Source organism: Scleropages formosus, chromosome 11, assembly GCF_900964775.1.
Source record: "Scleropages formosus chromosome 11, fSclFor1.1, whole genome shotgun sequence".
Taxonomy (NCBI): Eukaryota; Metazoa; Chordata; class Actinopteri; order Osteoglossiformes; family Osteoglossidae; genus Scleropages; species Scleropages formosus.
This window is the reverse complement of record NC_041816.1, coordinates 7665497-7690145: the sequence shown is the minus strand read 5'-3', so window position 1 is coordinate 7690145 and position 24649 is coordinate 7665497. Positions and strand designations below refer to the sequence as shown.

At 43.2% G+C, this 24649-nt stretch overlaps 1 protein-coding gene across 1 annotated transcript in view; it reads right to left on the bottom strand.

Annotated features, from left to right (window-relative positions):
• Positions 1-6293: 6293 nt before the first annotated feature.
• The window catches only part of cdh11 (cadherin 11, type 2, OB-cadherin (osteoblast)), a 58007-nt gene continuing 39651 nt past the window's right edge, over positions 6294-24649 (bottom strand). The window contains exons 3-12 of the mRNA XM_018752601.2: positions 23878-24172; positions 22975-23094; positions 21115-21282; positions 18449-18636; positions 14725-14978; positions 13745-13881; positions 13178-13299; positions 12527-12644; positions 8820-9071; positions 6294-7916 (exon numbers count right to left, since the gene is read on the bottom strand). Coding sequence (XP_018608117.1) covers positions 7420-7916; positions 8820-9071; positions 12527-12644; positions 13178-13299; positions 13745-13881; positions 14725-14978; positions 18449-18636; positions 21115-21282; positions 22975-23094; positions 23878-24172 — 2151 coding nt within the window. The 3' untranslated portion in view covers positions 6294-7419. The remainder of the gene's footprint in view (positions 7917-8819; positions 9072-12526; positions 12645-13177; positions 13300-13744; positions 13882-14724; positions 14979-18448; positions 18637-21114; positions 21283-22974; positions 23095-23877; positions 24173-24649) is intronic.

Here is a 24649-nt window from a genome sequence, read left to right as displayed (position 1 = left end):
AGTCTTGATACGCAGCCGCAGGAAACAATTTTGTAAGCAATGTGATACTGTTCATGCGGCAAGGCGGAGTGGTGCTGACATTGAGAGCATGCTTTCCTCCACACTGATCAAGCAAATCACAGCTTATTAATTAACTGCAGCCTCAGTGTCAAAGACAACGGTTTCTGTTAAAGTTCAAAAATGACAAGAATGTCTAGCTGAGCATGTCATAATCTGGCGGCTGCTTCCAGCTAATCAAACCACATTTCTAATCAAAAAACATATTTAATGCACTTTGTACATTGTGACTTGTCTGTAGAATTGTGCATCTTATATTTATGTAATGGGAGGTGTGGTGGCTCAGTGGGTTTGACCGGTGCCCGCTGGGTGGCGGGTCCAAGGTTCAAGTCCTGCTCGGGGTGCCTTACAATGGACTGGCATCCCACCCTGGGTGCTTCCTCTCCTCCCTCAGCCTTGCTTGCTGTGTTTGTGGGATAGGCTCCAGCTTGCTGTGACCCCACTTGGGGCAGGCAGTTGTTGACATTAGTTGGTAGCTATATTTATTAGTTTATGACCTCTTTCTCCAAGGTTACTTCAAATTTTAGGTACACCTTGTACACTAAACTACTAACATTTACCTATTTGTACAGCACGGTAATTTTTTTCATCAATTAAACATCCGTTGCTTGATCAGCAATGGAAGAGTGAATTATTTGTACCTGGATCCTTTGATTGCAATATATTGGGCAGCATGGTAGGTGGCATGGTGGCACAGCGAGTAGCGCTGCTGTTTCACAGCACCTGGGTGGCGTGAGAGGATGTGGGTTTAATCCCTGCTCAGTCTATGGGGAGTTAGCATGTTCTCTTTGTGTCTGTGTGGGTTTCCTCCCACAGTCTGAAGACATGCTGTTCAGATTCCCCCATAGTGTATGATTGACACAGAGAGAGTGCATTTCACTGATGTATGGATGAGTGACCCATTGTAAGTAATGTATCTAGCAGTGTAAGTTACCTTGGTGAATAAGGTGTGCGTGCTTATAACACTACATGGTATCCATAGTAAGTTGCTTTGAAGGAAAACATCTGCTAAATAAATATAATATATAAATATAAGAAAACAGTCAACACCAATATGACATTTCCTTCCTCTGAGCCAGACATTTGAATCTAAAGTGCGGCAGTTGTTCTTTTATCATGTAATTTATCTTTTAGTTATCAATGAATGAGAGTCAAAGATGCTTCTCATTGAACATGATGGTGGACAGTGTGTTTTCTGTTTTATTGCTATGTACTTGTGTATTAAGTGGGATTCCAGTGTTTACCACTTCACAATCTCCACAGCATCTGCCACAAAACACATTGCTTGGAAGCTCTGTGATTTGAGTTAATTGATTTCTCAAAATTGCTTAATTGCCGAAACGGCATGGTGACTGTGTAAGACAACAGCGGTTGGAAAAGGAGTTATCTGTATTTCTTTCCTTCTTTGAGATGCAGGATTCATGAACTCAACTAACTGAAAGGAGAAAAGTGACTGTAGCACACCGAGGCTGCCCAGGGAGGGGGCGGAGACGGGATTAAAGCAGCCACAGCTGGGGTTGATTTCACCCCTATTTCTTCCCCGGTGCCCGGCAGTAGGGGGAAGAGACCAAGGAGGAGAATCAGACCGAGACGACCACCGACCCGATCCCTGACACGAAGCCCTCGTCCCGATCGACCCTACTCTCCCAGCCTGCACGAAACCCTTCCCTACCTGTTCCCTGCTCCCTCTTTCCCATCTCCATCCTTCTCCGCTGTCTAGCAAATAAAAGCACACAGCTACGGGCGACTGTATCTCCTGTCTCCTGCCTCGTCTCTTACAGTGACATGGCAAAATATGTATTTGGTTGTGTTGATAAGTTACTTTGAATGCTCATATGTTCACAGTTATAACCAAAACACCAGTTTAATCTGTATTTTCTTTCTTTAGTTGCCAAAGGCAACTCATAACATATTGACTTCTGCAGTAGTTATTGTTTTGATTCCATTAGAATCAGATGAATACAATAAATTATGGCTTTAGTGTAGTATTTTATCTCATTGTGTCACATTTGCTCATTCCTATATTTTGAGCGAGAAAGGAATTTCAGCTAATCAGCACTGCTTCAGAAATTGACTGGCATCCACGTTAATGGCATACAGAAAGTTCAGTATGCAGAATAATTAATATACGTTTGAGTAATCGCTTGTTTTAGATAGAGAAATTAATTTCAATTCCTGAGGGAAACCAAGTGTGCAATGCCTATTTTTATTCTCATTTGCTGCTTCACAGAGATCACATTAAAGTGAAGACATGTCATGTCAGGGAAAAAAGCACCATCTGACAGTTGGTGTCATTTGAAGCTTGGGGTTATTTGGCGATAGCACACAATTAGCACTCAAGTTACAAAAAAAACGGTTAACAGGAGTAATTTGTGCCTTGATCAAATTTTGTGTCACTGTCAAGTTTCCAGTGTATAAGCTACACAGCTAATTTCTAGAAGGTTGGCAATAAAGGTGTGTGTGATAAGCATGTGATCAATTTCACAGTGTAAACAGTAGCTACAGAACACCCTTGTCCAGCCTTTGGGGCCCTTGTCCTCAGGGTATAGGCTGTCCAGTTTCCTCATCTTTGTGACACTGTTGCACCTTAGCAATGTTCTCATCAAAATGGCATGAGAGTGAATGCTGAGGTGACATCATAGGAGTCATCTTCACACCATGTAAGAGCAGTAGTTGTGAACCAGGATTACAGACTTGATGAAGACAACACATACACACCTGTTCGAAAAATCACTAAAAATGCAAATTAACCTCTGATAAAAGTGTGGTAAATGTGTCTTGTGACCAGGCAACCCATCCTCCTCTTCACCTTGCTGCAACTCTTCTAGGTAGCAACCACTGTCACCCAATGCAAAACCAAGAATTGATCAATAGTCCCTGCAGTGTACCCAGGCTTGTTTTTATGGATTAGGACAACAGGAGATGATCTCAAGTGCAGCCTGACACACTCCGCGGAATGAATGTCTGTGGTCGAGTACATTTTACATAAAGGGCTGCAGGGGAATGAAGGACAGAAAAGCACTTTCTACCGAGAACCCTTTCGGAGAGAAGAGAGATCCTGGGAGAGTTAATGCAGTGGCACAATCTGTATTCATAACAGGATTCATAACTTGTCATATATATTTTTACAGTGGCTCGTAGCCCACTTTTGTATAATGTAAATCAATCAAAGAGTGGGCAAGTAGCTTATGCTGCACATGGCTTGCTGAGAGATGTGTAGCGTAAAGACGTAAATATGGTACACCACGCATTATTAAAGCCTGCAGTAAGGCTCTAGTTTGTTGTTTCTCATTGAATTAGACCAGTAAGCATTAAGAATTAGAACAGATTTGTGTTTAAAAAATAGACAATGCATCTAGTTCTTGGAAAAGCAAGGTTGTGAAAGGTTTAGGAAACACACACACACACATTGTCTGAACTGCTTGTCCCATACAGGGAACCAGAGCCTACCTGGCAACACAGGACATAAGGCTGGAGGGGGAGAGGACACACCCAGGATGGGACGCCAGTCCACCACAAGGCACCCCAAGCAGGACTCGAACCCCAGACCCACCAGAGAGCAGGACCCAGTCCAACCCACCGTGCCACCGCACCCCGGGTTTAGGAAAGGAAACATTTTAATTGTAGGGAGCCATTGCAGATCTGTGAACATCATCTTATGTGATGCTGATGGTGTCTGTGTGTTTTATAGCGCTTTTCAGAATTTCTGGGTCCACATGGAAGTCCACACAAAGCCGAGGTGAGAAGGGAATAGAATTGTTTGCTTTGAGGATTCGAGGCACAAGGCTGTATTTACGGAGGCAAACCTCTCTCTAGATGAGACAAAAGACTGACAGAGCCTAATGCATCCCAGAGGGAGAACACGTGTGCCTCTAAACAGTGGTGTCTCAGGGCTTACAAGTCTTGGCAGCATAATTTTGTTTGGATATCTCACCATGTTCATGTACATTTGCTCTGGGTGATCAGGTTTCCTCCCACAGTCCAAAGACCACCTGTTGAGGTGAGCTGGTGGTTCTAAATTGTCTTCAGCGTTTGTTCGTATGTGTATGAGGGTCTTTGAAGAGCTGGGAAGGACATCCAGGACACTAGCCCATCTTACTTCACATGATTTCGGGGATTAGCTCCAAAACAACCTGAAATGGTTGGGTACTCATGGATGGATGGATGGATGGATGGACTGAACACATTCCAATATAATGTACTTTACCACATGACCCAACGTTCACTCAGAAGTGCTGAATCTCTATAAATCTAAGAAGGGTCTTAAAACTCACCTCTTTCGAACACTCTTCTCCCATGATCTCTTAAGTGCATCATAAACATGTAAATGTTGTTTTCAGTAATTTTGTGATTATAACTGTTGAATAATAGTTAAACCTTTATGCAGCTACTCACCTAATGTAAATGTTTGTTATAATTCTTTGATTAGAAATTCTTGAATAATGGATAAACCTTTATGCAGCTACTCATGTGACGTACATTGGTTCAAATGGTGGAATGTCATTACATTAACTATACAATACTATACTATACATATACATTAATACTACCTTAACTGTGATTTAGAATCACCTGTCTACAACCAAGTCTCCCTTTCTGTTGATGTCATGCACTCATTGTATTTTTCTATGAAATGTATGTTGTTTTGGAGAAAAAAACACCTGCTAAATTAATAAATGGAAATGTAAACATCAAAATAGCTCATAACAACCATGCTCCTGCTCACAGTGTTTCAAAAAAACCTCACTTTATATCATCTATGGTCATGTTTCTGTTACCAACTTGACACAAATACAAATCGTCACACACTTACTAGACCTCAGAAACACAGGTTACCCTAAAGTTGCAACAAACATGCCAACCACTACATCAGCACGATGTTCCTTCATTAGTGATGACAGATAGTAAACTTAAACACTACACAGAACTCTTGGTTTGTTGTCAGGACCTTGAAGATTAGACTGAGCAAGAAATTAGAATCTCGGGGACTGTTGTGCAGAAATGTCATGCTCTTTCCCTACGAGGAGTGCTACAATTTATGATTACCAGTTTGAGTTAGAAAAGCCTGTGTAAGTTGCCTCTCCAGAGAAGCCCTCAAAAGATAGACAGGATTAAGGTCCAGAAATTTAGAAGGCTACAGTAGATAAGGAACATTGTCTTTGCACTCCTCAGAACCACGCAATGGCAGAGCACTCCACAGGGATTGAAGAATGGCTATGCTTTTGACTTCTCCTGCAGATTCGACACAGCAGCAGGTGGCAGCCCATAGCTCTGGGGTGAAGCTACAATGTTGAGTTTTACTTTGAAATGTAATGAAAAGAGCTAGGCCATGCCAGAGGATGGATGCCTCTCTCTGGACCAGACCTGCTGTGCTGTAGAGCTTCATGATCTGGCACTGTGTGCGTGTGCATCCAGTCACTGAACAAAATGTACCATAGGTGACCTGCGGGACTGGGTCACCTTTTGGTCCTGTGTGAAATAGCTCTCTTTCTGATGGGCTCCTGAGTAGTTCGCCTGTTTCCTCAACCTTTAGGAAAGTTCCTCAGTACTACCTTCCTCAGCCACACCATTTATGTGTTGCTTCACTTCTGCTTCTTCTGAATATCCACCAAAAGCACTAGATTCACACTTCCAACAGATGAAAATCTATCCATTTTCCACCTTAAAGGCAAAGACATCAGTCTCTCTTTTGCAAAGGCATCGTCTTTCTCTGAGAGTCAAATCAGATTGGTCCTGTGCTTACACATAAACCTAGATAATAAATGTACTCTTTTGCTTTTGTACTCATTAGTAGTATTTCATTAGCTTTTATCTAACAGCTGTTGGGTCACCAGTGGAGAAGAGCAAAAGAGAGCCCCTCTGTTGGCCTCCTGGGGGACATTGTTGGGAAAACTCATTCAGGTGCTCTGGAGCTCACTTCTATTCACCTCTCCTCCCCATTGTTTTCCAAAGTGCATGCCGACCTTTAGCTGCAAAGGAACTGGCGAGGGGTGGAGAGGGGGAAATGGGTTTCTTTCTTTGAGCAGTCAATTGACAGTCTGGTGCTGTAATACTAGAGGAAAACGTCAACGTGTGTGTTTACCTAGCTGTTTTAGATGCACACCGAAGCCTCTTTTTCAGACACCAAAAAACAGTATGACATACACTGCTCACAGTAATAATCTTGCTATTACAGATTTATTAACACCATCAGTCATTTTATAAAAAGCATTTATTTCAAAGTTTTCCGCTTCTGAGATTGAAGCACATAATAAAGCAACAGTACAATGTTCATAAAATATAAGTGTGATGTAACATTTCTTACATGTTGAAATACTGATATTTGTATGTATACTAAAATAAGAACTTTTAAAATTGTACAAAGGTACCATAAAATCGACATAAGAAATTAGGCGTCTCCCACTGCGACAGAACAGATTGGTATCTTCTCACCGGGAAGAAAAACATACACCAGTAAAGAGAAAAGAAATAAAGACAACTGAAATCTAACCATAATCATAATCATTTTATAATAAAAAAGAGATTTACAAGAATTAATAGGCGCAAGTTTGATCCTCGAGACATTTGCACATTGTACTGTACATACGTTATATGTACGTTATATTTTAGCTTTAGGATATAGATTTCAAGTTACAAAAGATGCACTGCGTTGCAAGAGTGTCCATTATTTAAGGCGATTTTTGAGCTCACAGCTTGTTCCTTGTGATTGATACTTCATTTGGCTGAAGTGGGGACTCCGAGAAAACACTGGAAACGGTTCCTCGTTTTGTTATAATCCGTTGTGTCATGGTCATGGAAAAAAGAACACCTAAAAGTCAGAAAGGATGCTCCGTTTGGAAGATGGACGTGCTACCGAAGCAGTCAATTTTGACTTGACTTTTAACTCTCGTATTTCATTTGATTTATTTCTTTTTTTTTAATATAAGGCAACCATTTTTAATCCATAGTGAGCTCCTTCACAGTATCAGCTTTGCTGTGTCTTCCTGCAATCCTTGTCCCTTTCATGTTCTTGCTGCGCCTCGCTGAAGCCACTCCCAGAGTAACCAAAACGCAAAGTGTAACTACCACAATGTCTCGCGTGTCTACATTTTCATACATACCAGTACTGCTCAGATGTCTTTTTTTGTTTTTTTTTTAACTTATTATCTTTTTTTTGTCTTTTGGCTTTCACTCCACACTAAATCTTGGTTTCAAACTCAACCCCATTTAAGTATGTACTGTAGTATACTACAAGTACGCTTAAATGAAAAAAGTTTACCATAAATAGATGAACTCGCAGTATTCTCGTAGCAAACTCCACATGGTGTACACCATTGTGGGCAGGCCTTGGAAGGTGAACCTCCAATGGTGAGTGTGAGAGGGTTATGAGTTATCATCGGCAGGGTCTTTGGTGCCGTAGAGGTCGGCCAGCTTCTTGAAGCGCGGCCCCCAGCTTTGGAGGTAGTCGTAGTCGAGATCTGAGTCCGTAGTAACAGTCTCCAAGGAGCTGAGCGAGCCGGCTACCGAACCCCGCCCCTCGTAACCGTAGATCTGGATGGAGTCGTAGGGTGGTGCTGTCGGGTCATTGTCTGCATCCGAGATGCGCGTCTTGATGAAGTCATCCACATCAACACTATTAGCTGCTGGGCGCGTCCCGGGCCGGGTCGGGTACTGCAGCTCAGGTTTGATGTCCTTTCGCGGCAGGAAGCCATTGGCACCGTCAGGGTTCTGGAGAGTAGCGATGTCAAAGGCCTCTGTGTCCTCCTCGCCGCCACCCTCATCGTCATATGTGATTATGTTCTCTCTGATGTCCTCCTCCTCAAAGACAATGAGGGGCTCCTTCTTCTGCCTGCGCAAGGCTACAAAGAGCACCACGATGGCTGCCGTGGTGGAGAAAGAAAACACTATCAGTCTATTCAAACTCTATAGGACACCTAACTGCTGAACTGTTTAGCAGAACATCTAACTTAATATGATGCCTGAAAACATGTGAATAAATTAGTATAACTGTAAGATGAAAAAACACTACAAATAAAGACTACTGAGAATAACTCTATTGCGTCCAAATGCGGGCAACATACAGAGAATAAAAACATGAATGTATTACAGTAAAAACTATAAAGAAAATAAAAGGCTTTTTTTTAATTACACTGATGAATGGCTAATGTAATTTCACAGATATTTTTTCAAAAATACTAATATTCTTTAATTACCATGCTAATGTAAAATCATACTATTACCATACCATACCATACAAGTCATACCAAAGTCAACTTATTTTGGAGGCTGCCATTTTGCTTCAGCAGTTTTTATTTCAACCTACAAATTATGAATTATTTTCAATGCATCACTTTAACATATACATAATGATGATTTACAGCCCGGGGGGGCGCGGGGGCGCGGGGGCGTGGTGGGTTGGACCGGGTCCTGCTCTCTGGTGGGTCTACGGTTCGAGTCCCGCTTGGGGTGCCTTGCGGCAGACTGGCGTCCCGTCCTGGGTGTGTCCCCTCCCCCCTCCGGCCTTACGCCCTGTGTTGCCGGGTAGGCTCCGGCTCCCTGCGACCCCGTATGGGACATGTGGTTCAGAAAATGTGTGTGTGTGTGTGTGTGTGTGTGTGTGTGTGTGTGTGTGATTTACAGCCCAAAGCAGCAGAATACACAGCAAGCTGAGGCCTGTAAGAAGGAGCATGTTTTTCTACAGCAAGATACTCTTCTTACAGGAGCCCTGCTATGAAACGTCCAAGCCCTACCAACTGTTAGCGCCACCTCCCGCAAAGACTCACCCAACAGGATGACAATGCAGGCCAGGATGGCAATCAGCGCTCCTGTGCTGAGGCCTGCTGGTAGGATAAATGGCTCAACATTGCAGGAAAGGATGGTGTCCCTGCTGTCGCAGCTGCACACACGGATGGTCAGTGTGTTGGTGCTGCTCATGGGTGGGACCCCGTTGTCATTTATCTCGATGGGCAGGAAGTAAATGTCCTGGGTCATCCGGCTGAAGCCCTTTCGGGTGACAAAGATGCTGGCAGTGCTGTCTGTAATGACAGAGAGGGGAGAGAAGCAGAGGGTTAGCGACAGCGTAACAGCGCGGTAGGGAAACAAGCAAAAGGCGAAGCCGTTATTTCTTGTTTTAGAACAGGTTCAATACCACAGAAGAGTGAACAGACTAAAAAGCACAGTCCTGCATGGGTCCCAGGGGTTTTACTTATCCAAAAAGTGCAGAACGCATACAATTAAAAACATGCAGTGGAAGAGTGGGATTTGGAGGAACTGAGTAGGGGGGGATGTCCTTGCAATATTAAATCCGTTTAATATTGTGAGCATTTATCTGCTTTGCAAAGTGCGGTCAAGGTTCTTTTTGAACTTGGAGGGGCTGGAATAGTGCCAGGTGCATGGTCACACTAAGAGTGAAGATGGAGTGCGTTTCTTTGGGACTCTTCAGAGGCACGAGACTTGACTTCCCCCTCCCCCACTGCTGATATGGTTTTCCAAATAAGCATCCTTCGACTGCTGGTCATGTGACGTGACTCTCACATACTCCCTTAGTCTCACATGTCACCTAAACAAGGTCATAAACTCATAAAGAGGCTTATTGTTCTTTAATGGCCGCAGTTTAGCCTTCGCCTTCACAGTATTTAAGGGTTTCTGTATAAGCCTGCTGGATTTAAGAAGCCATTTAATTTCTTTAAAGCTTATGGTCTTTTAATTGGTTGCTAATGCCAGCCATCACTAGGGGAAAATTCAGTAGAAATTCCATAGTTTGGAGAGCAGGGCTGACACGTTGATAAAATCAAGACCATATCCTCCACGCACGTGCCACACTGCCCTCTTCCAGGGTAAAAAGGATTTAAAAGAAATGAAATAGGTCATATAGGGATTCTGACATTTATGAGGCTGCAGTACATACTAGCCAGAGTGCGTCAGAAATGATCAATCAGACCATGTCGGAAAACTAAAACAACTGTCTGAAGGGGGAAAGGGAGACATAAATCTGTAAGAGGGAAAGAAAAAAAACTGCTGAAATCTGGACCCATCTGAGAGGGCGGTTTCTCTACAGATAAATGTGCCAAATCTGGACGGGACTAATCTTTCTCTCTCACATTGTTGGGTTTTTAAATCACCTCTGAAAGGACCCATTTCCCTGCTCATTAGGAAGAGGAACATCCGAGCCGAGGGATGTTTCTCAGCACGAGCTACGCAGTAACCTAGCTGCCGGGCCTAGGAAAAAGCCTGATTCAACATCATCTGAGCGCCAAAATGTCTGCCTGACATTAACAATTAACACACTGCAACAAACATACTATAACAAAGCTTTGAAATCATGTACTATTCCAAACCAGGTTTGCATTTGGAGTTTTGTTATTATTAACACTGGAATGACTAAAGGAGCTGATTCAGGGGAAGAAACTCAATTTCTTCTGTGTTTGTCTGTGAAACTCATGATCGATGCTGGGTATTACAAGGCCAACCATGACTAATTACAGTGCTAACAAAGGCAGCATATAATCACCCTTGGCAGATGCTCGACAGTTCCATCAAAGTGGTGCCCCGATCTGAGCTTGGGCTTCTTCCAGCAGCCAATTGTGGGCTCTGGTCTGCTTCTGTTCCCAACGCGTCATGTCAAGCAGGGGTGGAGGGGTTAACCCCTTTAATCTCAAAAGGAATACTCTTTGAGAAATCACAGGAAAAATGCAATAACCCATCCAACCAAGGATTTCCCATCAGATGAAATACAGCACCGTATTCACCAGGTCAACACTTAGCTGTAAAATGTGGGAATGTGGTAGGATACAATCTTCTATTCTCTTCTACAATCAATTATTCAAAATATCATTAACAAAACCTTTGCCCTGTCCTGCTTCATATCCCTATTAAACCACACACACACACACACACAGACACCATCTGAAACCGCTTGTCCCATACGGGGTCGCGGGGAGCTGGAGACTAACCCGGCACCAAAGGGCAAAAGGCTGGAGGGGAAGGGGACACACCCAGGACGGGACGCCAGGCCGTCGCAAGGTACCCCAAGTGGGACTCGAACCCCAGACCCACCAGAGAGCAAGACCCGAGCCAACGCACTGCACCCCCCTCCTGTTAAACCATAACTCAGATTTTGGTTTTGATTAATATATGGGGCTTATGTCGAGTTCTCTTAAATTTTGATCAAAAAAATGTATCTTATTGCTATGGTCCACAGAAGGAGCTCCCTTCACAAATATTTGTTTCAATCAAGTGTCTAAGTTTCATGCGGAACAGAGGACGTGGGGAAAGTTGGACCCAAATGCAGGATAATTTATTTAGAACTGAGGGATCAGACGAGTTCTTGTCGGAACGGGCAAGGATTTAGTTGATCGGTAAGAGTGGGAGCGACGGTCCATAGTCAAAGTCAGGAGGCAAGGCGAATGGTCAGAAGCCAGGGAAAGAAGAACAGGAGACAGGGACAAAGGAAAATAGAAGATGGGATGTAGTGAGTAATGTAGGCACAGAGGGGATGGTTGCCTCGATGAAATTCCACAAGTGAGAAAGGGTTAAGGAGTGTCTTTTGAAGGTGAGCACTCTGATTGTCGTCAGGTTCTTAACTGGAGTCAGGTGCCACTGGCTGAGGTGCGGGTGTGGACGTGACACTAAGGAATTACTTGCACTCCATAATTCCTAATGAATTCTATTAATATTTTTCAAAGTTCCTAGATAGTGCATCACATATTATAAACTACAGCAATCATAACTAGATTTTTTTTTAATTTAGGTGCCACTGTTCTCCGAAGCAACTTAGAGTTTAGTTAGAGTGATTTAACCATTTATTCAGTTGGGTAATATTTACAGTATTAATTTATGGTAACTACCTTGATCAAGGACACTGCAGCAGGAGATGGGATTCAGACATGGGTCCTGTGAGCAGAAAGCTGCAGCTGTAACAACCACTATTCCACCTGCTGCCAAACACTACCCTCTGCAAATACACCCTCTAGGCCCACGTTCAGCATCGGTCTCTCAGCATCCTTCTCTGCCTTCAGATCAGTTCCTCAAGGTGCACTGGACTTGGCAGCAGAAAGACAGCTTTGATATGTCACAGAGTGACCGCCACTCTTATGAATGCTGCCTCTGGTTTGACAGAGCAGGGCCTGCAAACAGCTTGTTCGAGTCATCAGTCAACCTGTCGGAGCGGCAGGGGGGCCCTGGTACACTGCCACAGCCTGACACCTCATTGGCCGAACTCTCCTGTGGACTGGACACGTTTGAGGGCTTCTTGGAAACCAGCAGTGGGCATCACAGTGATAGGCACAGAAGGGTGACGAGGATAAAGCTAATGTTACTATCTGGCACTAATGGATAGTTGTGTTTTTCAATAAGCAGCAGAGGGGCAAAATCTCAACAAAATGCAGGCATATGGGGAAGAAGCTTCCGATCTCAGTGTCGGATTTACCGCTCTTGCGATTCAGCTCATGTGGCGAAGAACCGGTGGCCAATTGCAAAAACCGCAACCTACCTCGGTTGTCCTTGAGTGTGAAGTTGTGGTTGTTGGCTGCCTCAGGGGCGATACTGAAGCGGAAGTGCTGCCGGTGGGCCATTTCGTCCTTGTCCACAGCGCTGACTGTCTCGATGAGCTGATGAACAGAGTGTAGGCTGAGCATTAGCAACAGTGGTGCATGCGTGCACACACACACACACACACACACACATATACACCAAGCCCATTAAGCCTTCTCTTTCGCCACAAATAGTGATAACCGAATATCTTCATATCTGTGGAGAATAGCTTTTATGTTTAACATAATGGCCTTTGAGCTATCTCACTGGGTTGTTTATTTCAAAGTTACTGAATTGTTGGGAAGTCAAACTGATTTTCCTTCAGTGTTGTGGAATCCAGGGCCATTACTCACTGTGTTATGTTGAAATGACCCTGAGGTCTTTGCTTTATTTCATTCTTACTCTTCATCCTCTGTTGTCAACCGGAAGAATACCTTGCACTGCTTTTTTCATCCCGCTAATGGCTTCACAAATCCAAAACTGTACTGTATTTCTAGTGTAAAAGTCATCTGCCTCTGTTTCCTTTTACAGAATCCCAAGGTCATTTATCTGAAACTGAAAAGGTTCCAGATGTTTACTGTAGGAGATGCAATCTTAAGCGAGGTCTTACTTTGCCCGGTGCCACATTTTCACAGACAAGGACATCATTCTGAGCTGCAAATTCGGGAGCATTGTCGTTAAGGTCCTTGACCTTGATGTTGACGCGGACTTTGGCATCTTGGTGGTGTCCTCCTGTGCAGAATCACCAGTAGAAATGTGAATGCGTGCAGATTTCCTAAGGTCACACTCTCCTGAAAGCCTCTCTCAGCATTTCTAATACCCGAAACAGGTTCCACGTATTCATCAAGACTGATTAGATCTGAAGATTGCATTACAAATCTGCTAGGATACGAGGCATCTGTGGACATTTCAGATGATTGCATCGTGTATGAAACCCCATACTCGTATTGCAATGCAAGTTGTACCAGATGGTGGAAATGGAGACACTCAGAAAAACAAGAAAGTTCTAAACATTTATGAATAGTGACAGAATTGCATTATCACTCCTGACTAATGGTACAAATGGGCTTTGGCCCTGGTTTCTGTTTTGATTAAACAAGGAGGTGGAGTATGGCACAAGAGCTAAATAATACAGAGTTACGTCTTTGGATGGGGGGACGTTGGCCCAGTGACCCACCTATCTCAGCGGCGCTAACCGAAATGTTATGCCACGACTGTGTCTCGCGGTCCAGGGGTCTTGTGGTTTTAATAATCCCTTTCTCAGAATCGATGGTGAAGAACTGGTCCACATCTGTGTAGCTAAGGATCATGTACCTAGTGAGGCAGAAAAACCACAGAGCCTGAAAAAAGCTTAGCAGCATTTTATGTCAACAGAGCATCACAACTTATATTCAGATATGGTGCCATTATGAAATGGAACTTTCTTATAACATGGTAAATTGTTTTAAAAAGATACTGAAGCATGTAGACATCCATTTGAATATAAGCAGTGAGGATTTCTAACTGAAAATACCATCTTAATTCAAACATGGAATTTAATACTGTGCATGTTTTAGTTATGATGAGAAGATGGTTACAGCATGGATGAGCAATTTTGAGCACTGACAAGTGTTTGTTGGGTTAGGTTGTGTGGTCCTGATTGGGTTTTCACAGTGCCAAGCAGAGTTGAGCGGTGATGTGAGGTGCAGAAGAAGGTTGAGTTGTGGAGAGTGGTCGGACAGTTTTGGGTTGGATTGAGAGGTTTTGGGAGGAGTTGAGCAGTGTTTTGCCAGAACTGAGAGGTTGTTGGGCATGGGTAGCTGATTTTTGGCAGGGCTGAGTGGTGTTAGGTGCTGGTGGCTGGTGTTGGGTAAGTCAGAGCGGTTGTTCAGTTAGGTTGACTGTTAGTGGATACGACTGAGAGGTTGTTGAGCTTGGTTGTCTAGTGTTGGGTATGGCTTAGTGATTTTTGAGCTCGGTTAACAGATTTTGAGTAGTTTTGATTATGTAGGTTATGGCGCTTATTTGACTACTTTTGGGCAAGACTGAGTGGTGTTGGATGAAGCTGGGTAGGTCTGAGTCAGGATGAGTGCGAGGTTGGGATGAGGATGGGGAAAAAAGGAGCAGCACTGAAAAGGTCTGAGCAGAACTAGGCTGGGTAAGAGTGGATGTGCATACCTGATTGGACTATTAGCCACATCAGTATCCCGGGCGTGCACCCGGCCCACCACTGTCCCGTTGGGGGCATTCTCCTCCACCTCAAAGGTGTAATTGGGTGAGGTGAAAGCAGGGGGCTCATCAGCATCCTCCACCATGATCTTCACTGTAGCCGTGTCCTTGTAGGGTCCCCAGGCGTTGAAGCGGGGGTCCTCAAATTTGTTGGATGCCTCCACCCGCAGGGTGTACGTCCGCTTGGCTTCAAAGTCCACCGGCTGTGGATGCAAAAATGGTGCCCGTTTCAGTCACGTCATTGCATTGTTATCATCTCTCATACAGCACATTTTAGAAAAACAAACAGTCTGGAGTGCCACGTTTCTGATGCACCACAAATACATGAATTATCTTCTGACAGTCTTTATTATGTGGAATGCATTGTCTGAGGGGAGTGGATGTGACAACTGTACAGCATGGTAAACATCCCTAGCTTTCCCGTCTCTGCCTTCACGGGGGCTTGGTTCTGAGTCCTCAGGGCTGATGTAATTCCGAGAGACTCTAAGCGATGAGGTTTAAGAAGTGCACAGCAGGAAATAAGCAGATGTTCGGAAGTGATGATTCAGTAAACGGAATTCACAATTCTCTTTCCAAACAACTACGCCATCAGTATTTTATAAAAACGCATTCACATTCACACACACACTTTCTGAACCGCTCATCCCATACATGGTTGCAGGGAACCGGAGCCTACCCGGCAACACAGGGCGCAAGGCCGGAGGGGGAGGGGACACACCCAGGATGGGACACCAGTCTGTCGCAAGGCGACCCAAGCGGGACTCGAACCCCAGACCCACTGGAGAGGAGGACCCACTGCGCCACTGCGCCCCCCACTAAAATGCATTCAAGACACTGAAATGTGTGCTTAAGTTGTAAAACAATGCATGCCATCACCTGCAGGAAGCTGAAATTTTCAATTTTTAATCTTTTGTCCCCTATTTACAAGCTTGTCAGACAAAAGTGCTAAAAGCTGAGCGATGGCACATTGCAGCATTTCCTTGAATCTGCTTCTATTTACAACTTAAACTCCAACAGTCTGTAATAGAATGGTAACTGAATTTTGATGGAAGGAAATAATTAATACAAAAAAGGTAATCGTGGACTTTTGCAAAAAATCCATGAATATACTATGTTTTTATTGGGGGATGCATCGAGAACAGATAGAGGGCGCTGTTGCTACAGAACTTATCTATGGAAATGAATACAGTCCTTTCCCAAGTGCTTCTTTTCAAAAACTCGTTTCCCTTGTGTAACTTGGATTTACTCATCCTTATAGTTTAATAAATTTTACTTTTGTTAGTAACAGAATGGAGTGGGATTGGGAAAGAAAAATGTGATATTGCAGCACACTGAATAATTTTAAGAACGTCACATTCACAAAACAAATTAAAATATTCATTCAGCCACTACTTCCCTACAAAGTGATTTTTAAAATTAAGCTACTGACACTGATCTACATATTCATGCAGCAGGGTCTTTACTGGGTCAATTATTTAGTTGATCAAGGACACTACAGCAGAAGGTAGTAATCAAACCGGGGTTCATCATGTGCAAGGTGATAGCTCTAACCAACTGGCAGAACTGATAGAATTGCAGGGGTTTTAACCAAGTTAGATGAGTTCTAATTACACTAACTGCTGGCCCAATATAAATATGAATACAAAAAATGATATATTCAAATATGACAGGCACTGTCTTTTAGTGGCCACCAATCTAGGACTGTCAGTAAATTCACGCTTCTCATTTCCAGTATATAAATTACAAGGTCCTTCTCACCTCAGAGCACATGAAGAGATGCTGCCGTCTTCCTCTCAACAGGTCGGGAGCCTAAACTCATGCTTACCCCTTCCCTCCCAGCGCATAAACCCTGGTTCCGATCCTGTCCTGTGGCATCTAATAACTGGCTACCCAAATCTAATCAACAGCAGATAATATCCACAATAATGCCACGGCCGTCTCTTAATATTCTGGGGGTGCCGCCTGCCTGCAGTTGAAACGGAATACTTGATTAAAACCCCTACAATTCTGTCAGTAACTTCGACTTTAATTTTCGACATGCTTTGAAGAGCCAAAGGTGATGATTTCCCGAGAGCTGGATCACGGAGGCATTATGTTATTGAGCGGATCTGGCTGGCATCAAAGCAGCATTGTCTGTGTCACCCCCCCCCAGCCACCCCAGTTCCCACCTCCACTCGTCTGCTGTTGGCTGGGATGAGTGCTGGCCTTGACACCTGAGAGGGACCTACTGTTGATAATTAACCTCACACTCCCAACACACACACATAACACACAATAAAAACACAAAGAGAGAGAGGGAGACTCTGCTTTTGAAGTATGAGGGTTCCTGCCTTTGGTTTCTGTCCTCCGGTGTCCTCTGACTGCCAAAGACTCCCCATCATCTAACGCTCATCAGGACCCTGGGTTAAGTGCAGTTCCAACAGCCCTCAGACAAACGCCCCGTTTCCTGTTTACACAGCTGCTTTCCATATCTGAAGAACTGAGTAGTTATTCATTGTCTGTGGGATATCTCAGTCTATGACTCTTTTCGACTAGGTGAAGAACCATACTCAAGCACACACCATCAGTACCATTGTAAACACGGTTTTCAACTAACCAGCCTCATCTGTTAATACTGCTGACCAGGGTTTATTATTCATATATCTGACGCTTGCTCCCAAACCACTTACAATGTGAGGTTTGAGCACTAAGATACTCATATTTACTGTATCAGTTCAGGGTATTTTAGGATACTGGTTCGAATCCCACCTGCTACCGTAGTACCTATGATCAAAGTATTCACCCTGAATTGATTTAGTAAAGTTACGCGGCCGTATAAATGGGTAAATCATTGTGAGCTGATTTGGAAGAAGGTGTGAGCTAAATGAACAGATAACTGGATAAACAAGTCAACAAAAGAGAAGTGCACTGAGGTGAAGGATAAACAAACTGTTGCTTATTAACAGGTGGTTTTATGAGAGGTCGACTTTCTCCTGGAGACTGAAAACTGGGATTACGGATGTGGCTGTAAGGCTTCAGTATCTCAAGACTCAAGGCCACTGCCAGGGGGCACCATTCCATCGGGGGTCATACCTGCAACCCCTCGCCTGCATGGCCTCATGGTGTCATGCCCTAGTTTGGCCAGACGGGGCACTCTGCCATACAGCACTAGTCCGATTCCTAAAGGTGCCTTAATGTGTAGCTAATCCTGGTCCCTGGGGAGAGGGGCAGGGCTTAGCCTTCTGGAGGATGTCCTGGAACCTGGCCACTGGGAGGAGTTCTCTCACTGAGGGAGCCAGGCATAAAACCCAGGTGGTGTCATTGCAGGCAGAGACTGGAACGGAAAGAACACACTCCCCCCGACCCCTCTGTTCCCTACATACATTAACACACACGCATACACCTCATGCCAGCCAGGCTTGGGAGCTTGGGTGCAGATGAATAAAATTTCACAGCTCGGAGCTGTGATGGTGACACTCCCACGCAGACATGCAGGCGCAGGCACACAGACACACAGACATTTTCATATATTCCCACATGTAACAATGGTTTGAACCTAGCTCTCAGTCCCTGGGTTGTAAAAAAGCTCTTGCTTTTTAAAAAAGTGTGACTTGTTTAAATCACCTACCTGCCGTTTTAACGGTACCCACGCTCCCACCCACTAGCCCCCTAGCATCTGGCCTTCGCCGCTCACCTTTTTTAGCTTGATGACGGCCTCCTGCGTCTCTGAGTCCACGCTGATCTCAAACATGTTCATTCCGTCACCCTCTATCAGCCGGTATAGCACTAGGCCATTCTCACCCAGGTCAGGGTCCTTGGCTTTCAGGCGGCCCACCTCCTCACCGGGAACCTTATCCTCCGACACAGACATGGTGTACACACCTGTAGAGAACAGGGTTGTTACTCTTTCCTCCAAAACAATTTACAGTGTTAGGTACACACATATTTACGGTATATTTATGCTCTTGGCAGATGTTTGTCTCCAAAGTGATGTAAAGTTTACAGTAAATAAAAGTGCATCAAAAAGTGTACAGAGGGGACTTATGGAATTATGGAAGGTGACTGTCGTAGAACACATGTTGCAGTAGCTGCCTACTAAAGTCAAAACCAGGAAAGAAAGAAACAGGAAAATAAGTACAATCAATCTGGGCAAGCAGAACCACTGATTACCAGATACTGGAACATTTTCAAAAAGTCCACTGCATTATTTTTTTTATATGTTTTCCATAATATGCTAAAAAAAAAAAAATATTTAAAGGCATAATGTCAGAAAAAAAAATTCAATATTTGAAATTATTAACCTGTATATAAATTTTTGATACTTATAAATAGTTAATATGAAGACAGATTTGACAAGGAGGTGCTCCAGATGCAATGCCATTTTCCAAAACAGCATGTCTATATTACTGTCTTGTTTATGGTGCGATGCTGTGTTTTTTTAATACAAAAGATTGTATTTGCATATAACAAGCTTCTATCTTCTACATTATCATGTCAAAATGATTTTTTTAAAAAATCACATGTATAATACGTTGGAATGCCAGTCACTTGCGTAACCAGATCCTCCTCTTGTTCTATTAGTCTTGTTCTTACAACACATAAAAAGTAGCAGGTGATAAACTATAATACACAGGTTTTAGGAGCTTGGGAAGGAAATGGACTTGAGAGCGACAAGTTTTGAGACAAGAATGTGGGAAGGAATTCTGAAGTTCTGAGGGACCTAGTTGATGTGAATGCTATTGAGAATAAACATTGTCCTTTATTGATGGTCTTTGTTGAATTTGTTGCATTGGTGATGCAAACCACAGTGGACAAGTCTGATGATGATGATTACAATGTGATATAAATGTATATTTAACATAAAGGCAGCGAATCATCAGCCAGAACTGGTGACCCCCACCATGCTTCACCGACACATACAACCAATGAAAAGGCAGACGGTTGCTCATAGCGCTAATGTGACACGGAAGCCATTTTGCTCCCTGCCTCATCTGGTCGATCTCTTAAAGCATCCCCAAGCTTCAGGCTTCTTTATAAATAACTCCGACACAGTAAGCGAGAAAGGCCAAATGATGTAAAATGCCTCCTACTTCAATCAGACTACATAAAAATAAGTGATTCATACATGGGAGGACTCAGATAAAGTGCTCCCTTGGCTTCTCTTGTCTGTGAGTCATGACAATTCACCAAAAAGTTCAGCATTGGTGTCTGGCAATGTAAATGTAAGACCTAATCAATGGAATATCCGAGTATAGCATTTATACGTGAAGTAGCATGTGTGTCAAGAACGGCTGGCTCTGAAATATAAGCATGTTCACATCCTTCATATGGGAAACAAACCAGTTCAATGCAACTGAGAACAGCAAAAAAATAGTTCAGTACATTTACCGCTCTTAGAACAATGAATGTTTACTGTCCTTCCTCACAATTATACCTTCTTAAATGGAGTGCGGACAGCTGGTAGCATAGTCATTAGCGCTACTACCTTTTGACCAAAAGGTTGCAGGTTTGAACCCTACCTCCGACTGTAGTACCTTTGAGCAAGGTACTTACCCCAAATTGTTCCAGTAACATTACCCAGTTGTATAAACGGGTAAATAATTGTATCTTAATGATGTAAGTTGCTTTGGAGAAAAGCATAAGCTAAATGAATTAACTGTGCTATTTTTTTATCACTTTAAAAGAGAAAAAGTAAAATATTTTGTGTTTTTAGCATGATATGAAAATCAGTTGAAATATTAAAATAACATTCCTTTTGTGACAAATTGTATTTTATTTGGTCCAATATCCTACCATTAGGGAGAAAAATTACCAGTGATCTTAATGAGATGGAGGAGGCTGGTGCAAAAAATAAAATTCTTTCCAATTCTGTTTTTCCAAAATAAATGTGTTACGTCTTTAGAATGTTGTGTTCAAAAAATGACCTTAAATATTATCTTCATCATGATTCTATAATAATAATAATAATAATAATAATAATAATAATAATGTTTGACCATGAGTTTAAGAAGGATATCCTTTGGAGAGACACTCTAAAGAAAGAAAAACTGGACATCCATTTTTTTTCTTTTTTATGTAGGACAGGAGAGCTGTGATTGTGTATGTGCGGATCTCAAAGCAGAGCCACAGACCTCATATGGGAGAGAAACTGCTATTACACTAAATCATTACAGCATTCCTTTACGTGCTCTCCCACAAGCTAAATCCTGTTTCTGACAGAAATGAGCTCTGATGTTCCTTTACAAACACACCAGCCCAGTCTATAGTTCACTCTCTCTCCCTTCTGATCAATGTCAAATGTACCAAAACACACACACACAAAAATGTTGGAGGGAAAGCAGGCTGATCACGTGCACTCACTTTGGGGAAACTTCGGCGGGTTATCATTGACGTCCGTCAGTGTGATCTTCACCTCTGTTGTCCCTGAGAGACCACCCATGTGGCCCCCCATGTCTTTGGCCTGGATGACCACATCATACTCCTGCCGTGCCTCCCGGTCCATGTTGGGCAGTGCAGTCCTTATGATTCCTGTGTAAATAAAACAAGGTTTAGGGGCCTGCGGACCCAAGCAAAGGAAAATGGCTCCCACCTGAAGATGTTTTAGCAGTGGGATCACCTCAAAGCAAGGGGGTTCTACAATATGGTAGACTGAATAGCTCAATGTTATTATATTTCAAGATATGCTAGGTAACACAGCCCAAAGCAGTAGACTCTGTAACTCAAGACTTTATGATATGGTATAAGATGCCTGGCTGTGCAGTGCAAGCAGTAGGATATGTGTACCTCGATGCTAGTATATGCTAAACTGAACAACCCTAAACTAGGATATTCTGCGATAAATTAAACCTCAAATCTATAATACGTTATGCTGTGCAACTCAATGATAAGATAAGCATAGATCAAGGCTGGGAAATTCTAAGACACGCTATGTTGCACAGTCAAAAACTAGTATATGAAAGGTTTTGTGACTTAGAGCAAGGATATGCTAAGCTGCACAGCCCAACACAAGGATATTCTATGATGCACTATATTGCAAACCTCAAAGCTATGATATTCTAGGCTCTCGGAAGCATGTAGCTCAACACTAGGTTATACTACGATACACTATGGCAGGCTGTGGAGTTCAATGGTAGGATATGAGTAGCTCAGTGCTAGAATATTCTACGAAATGCTAGGCTGCACAGCTCAACACTAGGGTGCTCTGGAAAGTTGCATAGCTCAATGCTAAGACACACTAGACTGTGCAGCTTAATGCCAGGGTATCCTGATGCATGTAGCTCAATACTGATACTTGCTAGAATATGCTAGGCAGCAACACTGTGTAAGATCATGCCAGGCCATGAGGCTAAGAGCTTCTTTCTCTGTGACAAAATAGAAAATCGGCAATACTAATGCAGTATAAACACACACAAGCCGAGTGCAATAATGTAACACTGCCAGGAATGCAGCGTTTCTGTTCTTCAGGTGGCTAATTATAAGCTTGTGCTCATCTGAGCTTTTGTTGAGCCCAGGTTGTGTTGTGTTTTTTTTTTTTCCTTCCTCCAAGCAAGCTGGCATTCTCAGGGCCACAGGGGAATAGAGCAAGGATGGTGATATTTAACTGAGCTTTACGCTTGAAAAGCAAATAAGGCCACAACAAATTAGAGCCGTAGCAACTGGCTGGCATCCAACTTAATATCCAGTCTGGGCCGAGTTGAGTGGCGGGCTTTTATACTGACTGGACACATCCTGGTAAAACATTTAATTCATTTGGCAGGGGACAAGTACATTCTGGGCATAACTGTGAGAAATATTCAAGATAAAATGAAGCAATTCAGATAAAGCTTCTTATCCATGTATGAAATCATATAATAATAACATAACGATGACTTAATCTGTGCGTAACATGTCTTAATTCCATAATATGTGTGGAATAGAGCACTTTTCTCTGATTGCACAGAGTCTGAAGTGGTAAATAATAGCTACAGGCCAAAGAAAAATTTTTTGGCTACATTGTGCCACTGTGTAATGACAATTTTTTCAATTATGTATTGAGTTGTTAAATGATTGTTTATTTCTGTGCTTGACCAATTGTGTTGGCTGCAAAACTATTTTATTCTAGATTGTCTTGAAAAGCAAAATAACAACAACAACAACAATAATAATAATAATAATAATAATAATAATAATAATAATAATAATAACTGTAGTAGTAGGTTTTCAGGGCAGGACTGGGCGTACCTGTCTGGGGCTCTACGGAGAAGTATGGTTGGCCCTGCAGGATGCTGTAGACCAGTCTGGCGCTATTGCCGTATGTGGGGTCGTCAGCATCCGTGGCTGTCACCTGCATCACTGATGTCCCTGTAGGTGGGAAAACCACTAGACATTACTAGAGCACAGGGGGATGTCAAGGGGGCCCCTCGATCGAGCCAGAGGCTGACTCCAGTTGGATCACAGACGTAGCACACCCAGAATAAAAACAACGCCTGCTGTTGATTATGAACAAATTCACTGCGTGCAACACTGGATTATGTGCTGTGCTGAGCAGCTGACATTTGTCCAGAACCAGACTGGTCAAAGTTTGCCAAAGGCGGCTAGGCTATTTTTTGAGGATTTTACAGGCGCCATCAAAAACGGATACACTGAAATGGCACATCCGAGGTGTCTGAACAGGAAGCAGCACAGCAAGCTAAAACAGCTGCTAGCGTACAGGTGGCATCATCTGGGATGAGATACTGAGTTTATTGCCTGTCCATCAACATGAGGACCGCAGGAGAAAAAGTAACTCCACAAGCCTGAAAATTTCCGATCAATTTTACGACATTAGCACGGCCGGCGGATGTGGGTATATTCGAAATTGTCCGGGTCAGTCGTCCTGGGCTGGGCTACCCTTGCGGCATCATTTACATTGTCAGACAGTGGGATGGTGGTAACAGATCGTTACTCAGCGACAAAAGGACATTAAGGATGATGTATGGAGTGGACCTGGGCTTGTGTGGAGATGTCCGGACCAAATCAAGGCCTCTAGCACCAAGACAAAGACGGCGCAAACAACGTGAATAATAAGAAAGATCATGATAATTTGACAGTTTAGTCTTCACTTTGCACAGGTACAGACCATCTGATCGTAGTCAGAGAACTCACCCACGTTGGACATCTCTGGCACGCTGGCATAGTATGGTCCGTGGAGAAATTCAGGCGGGTTGTCATTGATGTCCTGGACCTTGACGATGAATTCAGATGGCGGCTCCAGCGGCTTGTTTGTGTCGCGCGCCACCGCCTGTGCTGTCAGCGTGTACTGGGCCTGCTCCTCACGGTCCAGAGTCTTGGTGGCGTGGATGTTGCCTGTCTTGTCGTCGATGACGAAAATAGTCCCTGCGCCCTCCCCCGAGAGGATGTACTTGATGTTGCCGTCTCCGGTGTCGACATCCGAATGCAGCTGATGAGAGGGAAGGCAGTCAGGCATAGGTTGAGTACAAAAGGCACACAGAGGGCCAAGACCAAGAATTGCTCAAACAGCACAAAATTCTGTGATCCCATGAATTAATCAAAATTTCTGCATAAGTAACAAATAGATGTATGCTCTAGATAAACTGGGGTCTTATACTACAGTGGCATCATTAAACCTAACCTAAAGATATATTACTGTTCACAACAAAGGAAAATTTATTATAGTCAGGTTCTAAAATGCTAAATATTTTCATAAAGCAGAAAAAACGAGCCAGTCCAGAAGAAATTTTTACACTTTTCTTTAACATTAAAATAAGATTCAGCTGTTATTTCAGAGACTAATTTCAAGTCTCCCAGAGTAGCAGTTATTTCTAGTGCCTCTTGGAAGCAGAATGTAAAACATTAATTTAATTACTGATATTAGAGAAAACTCTGAAACTCAGCATGTATTATTATTTTTATGCTT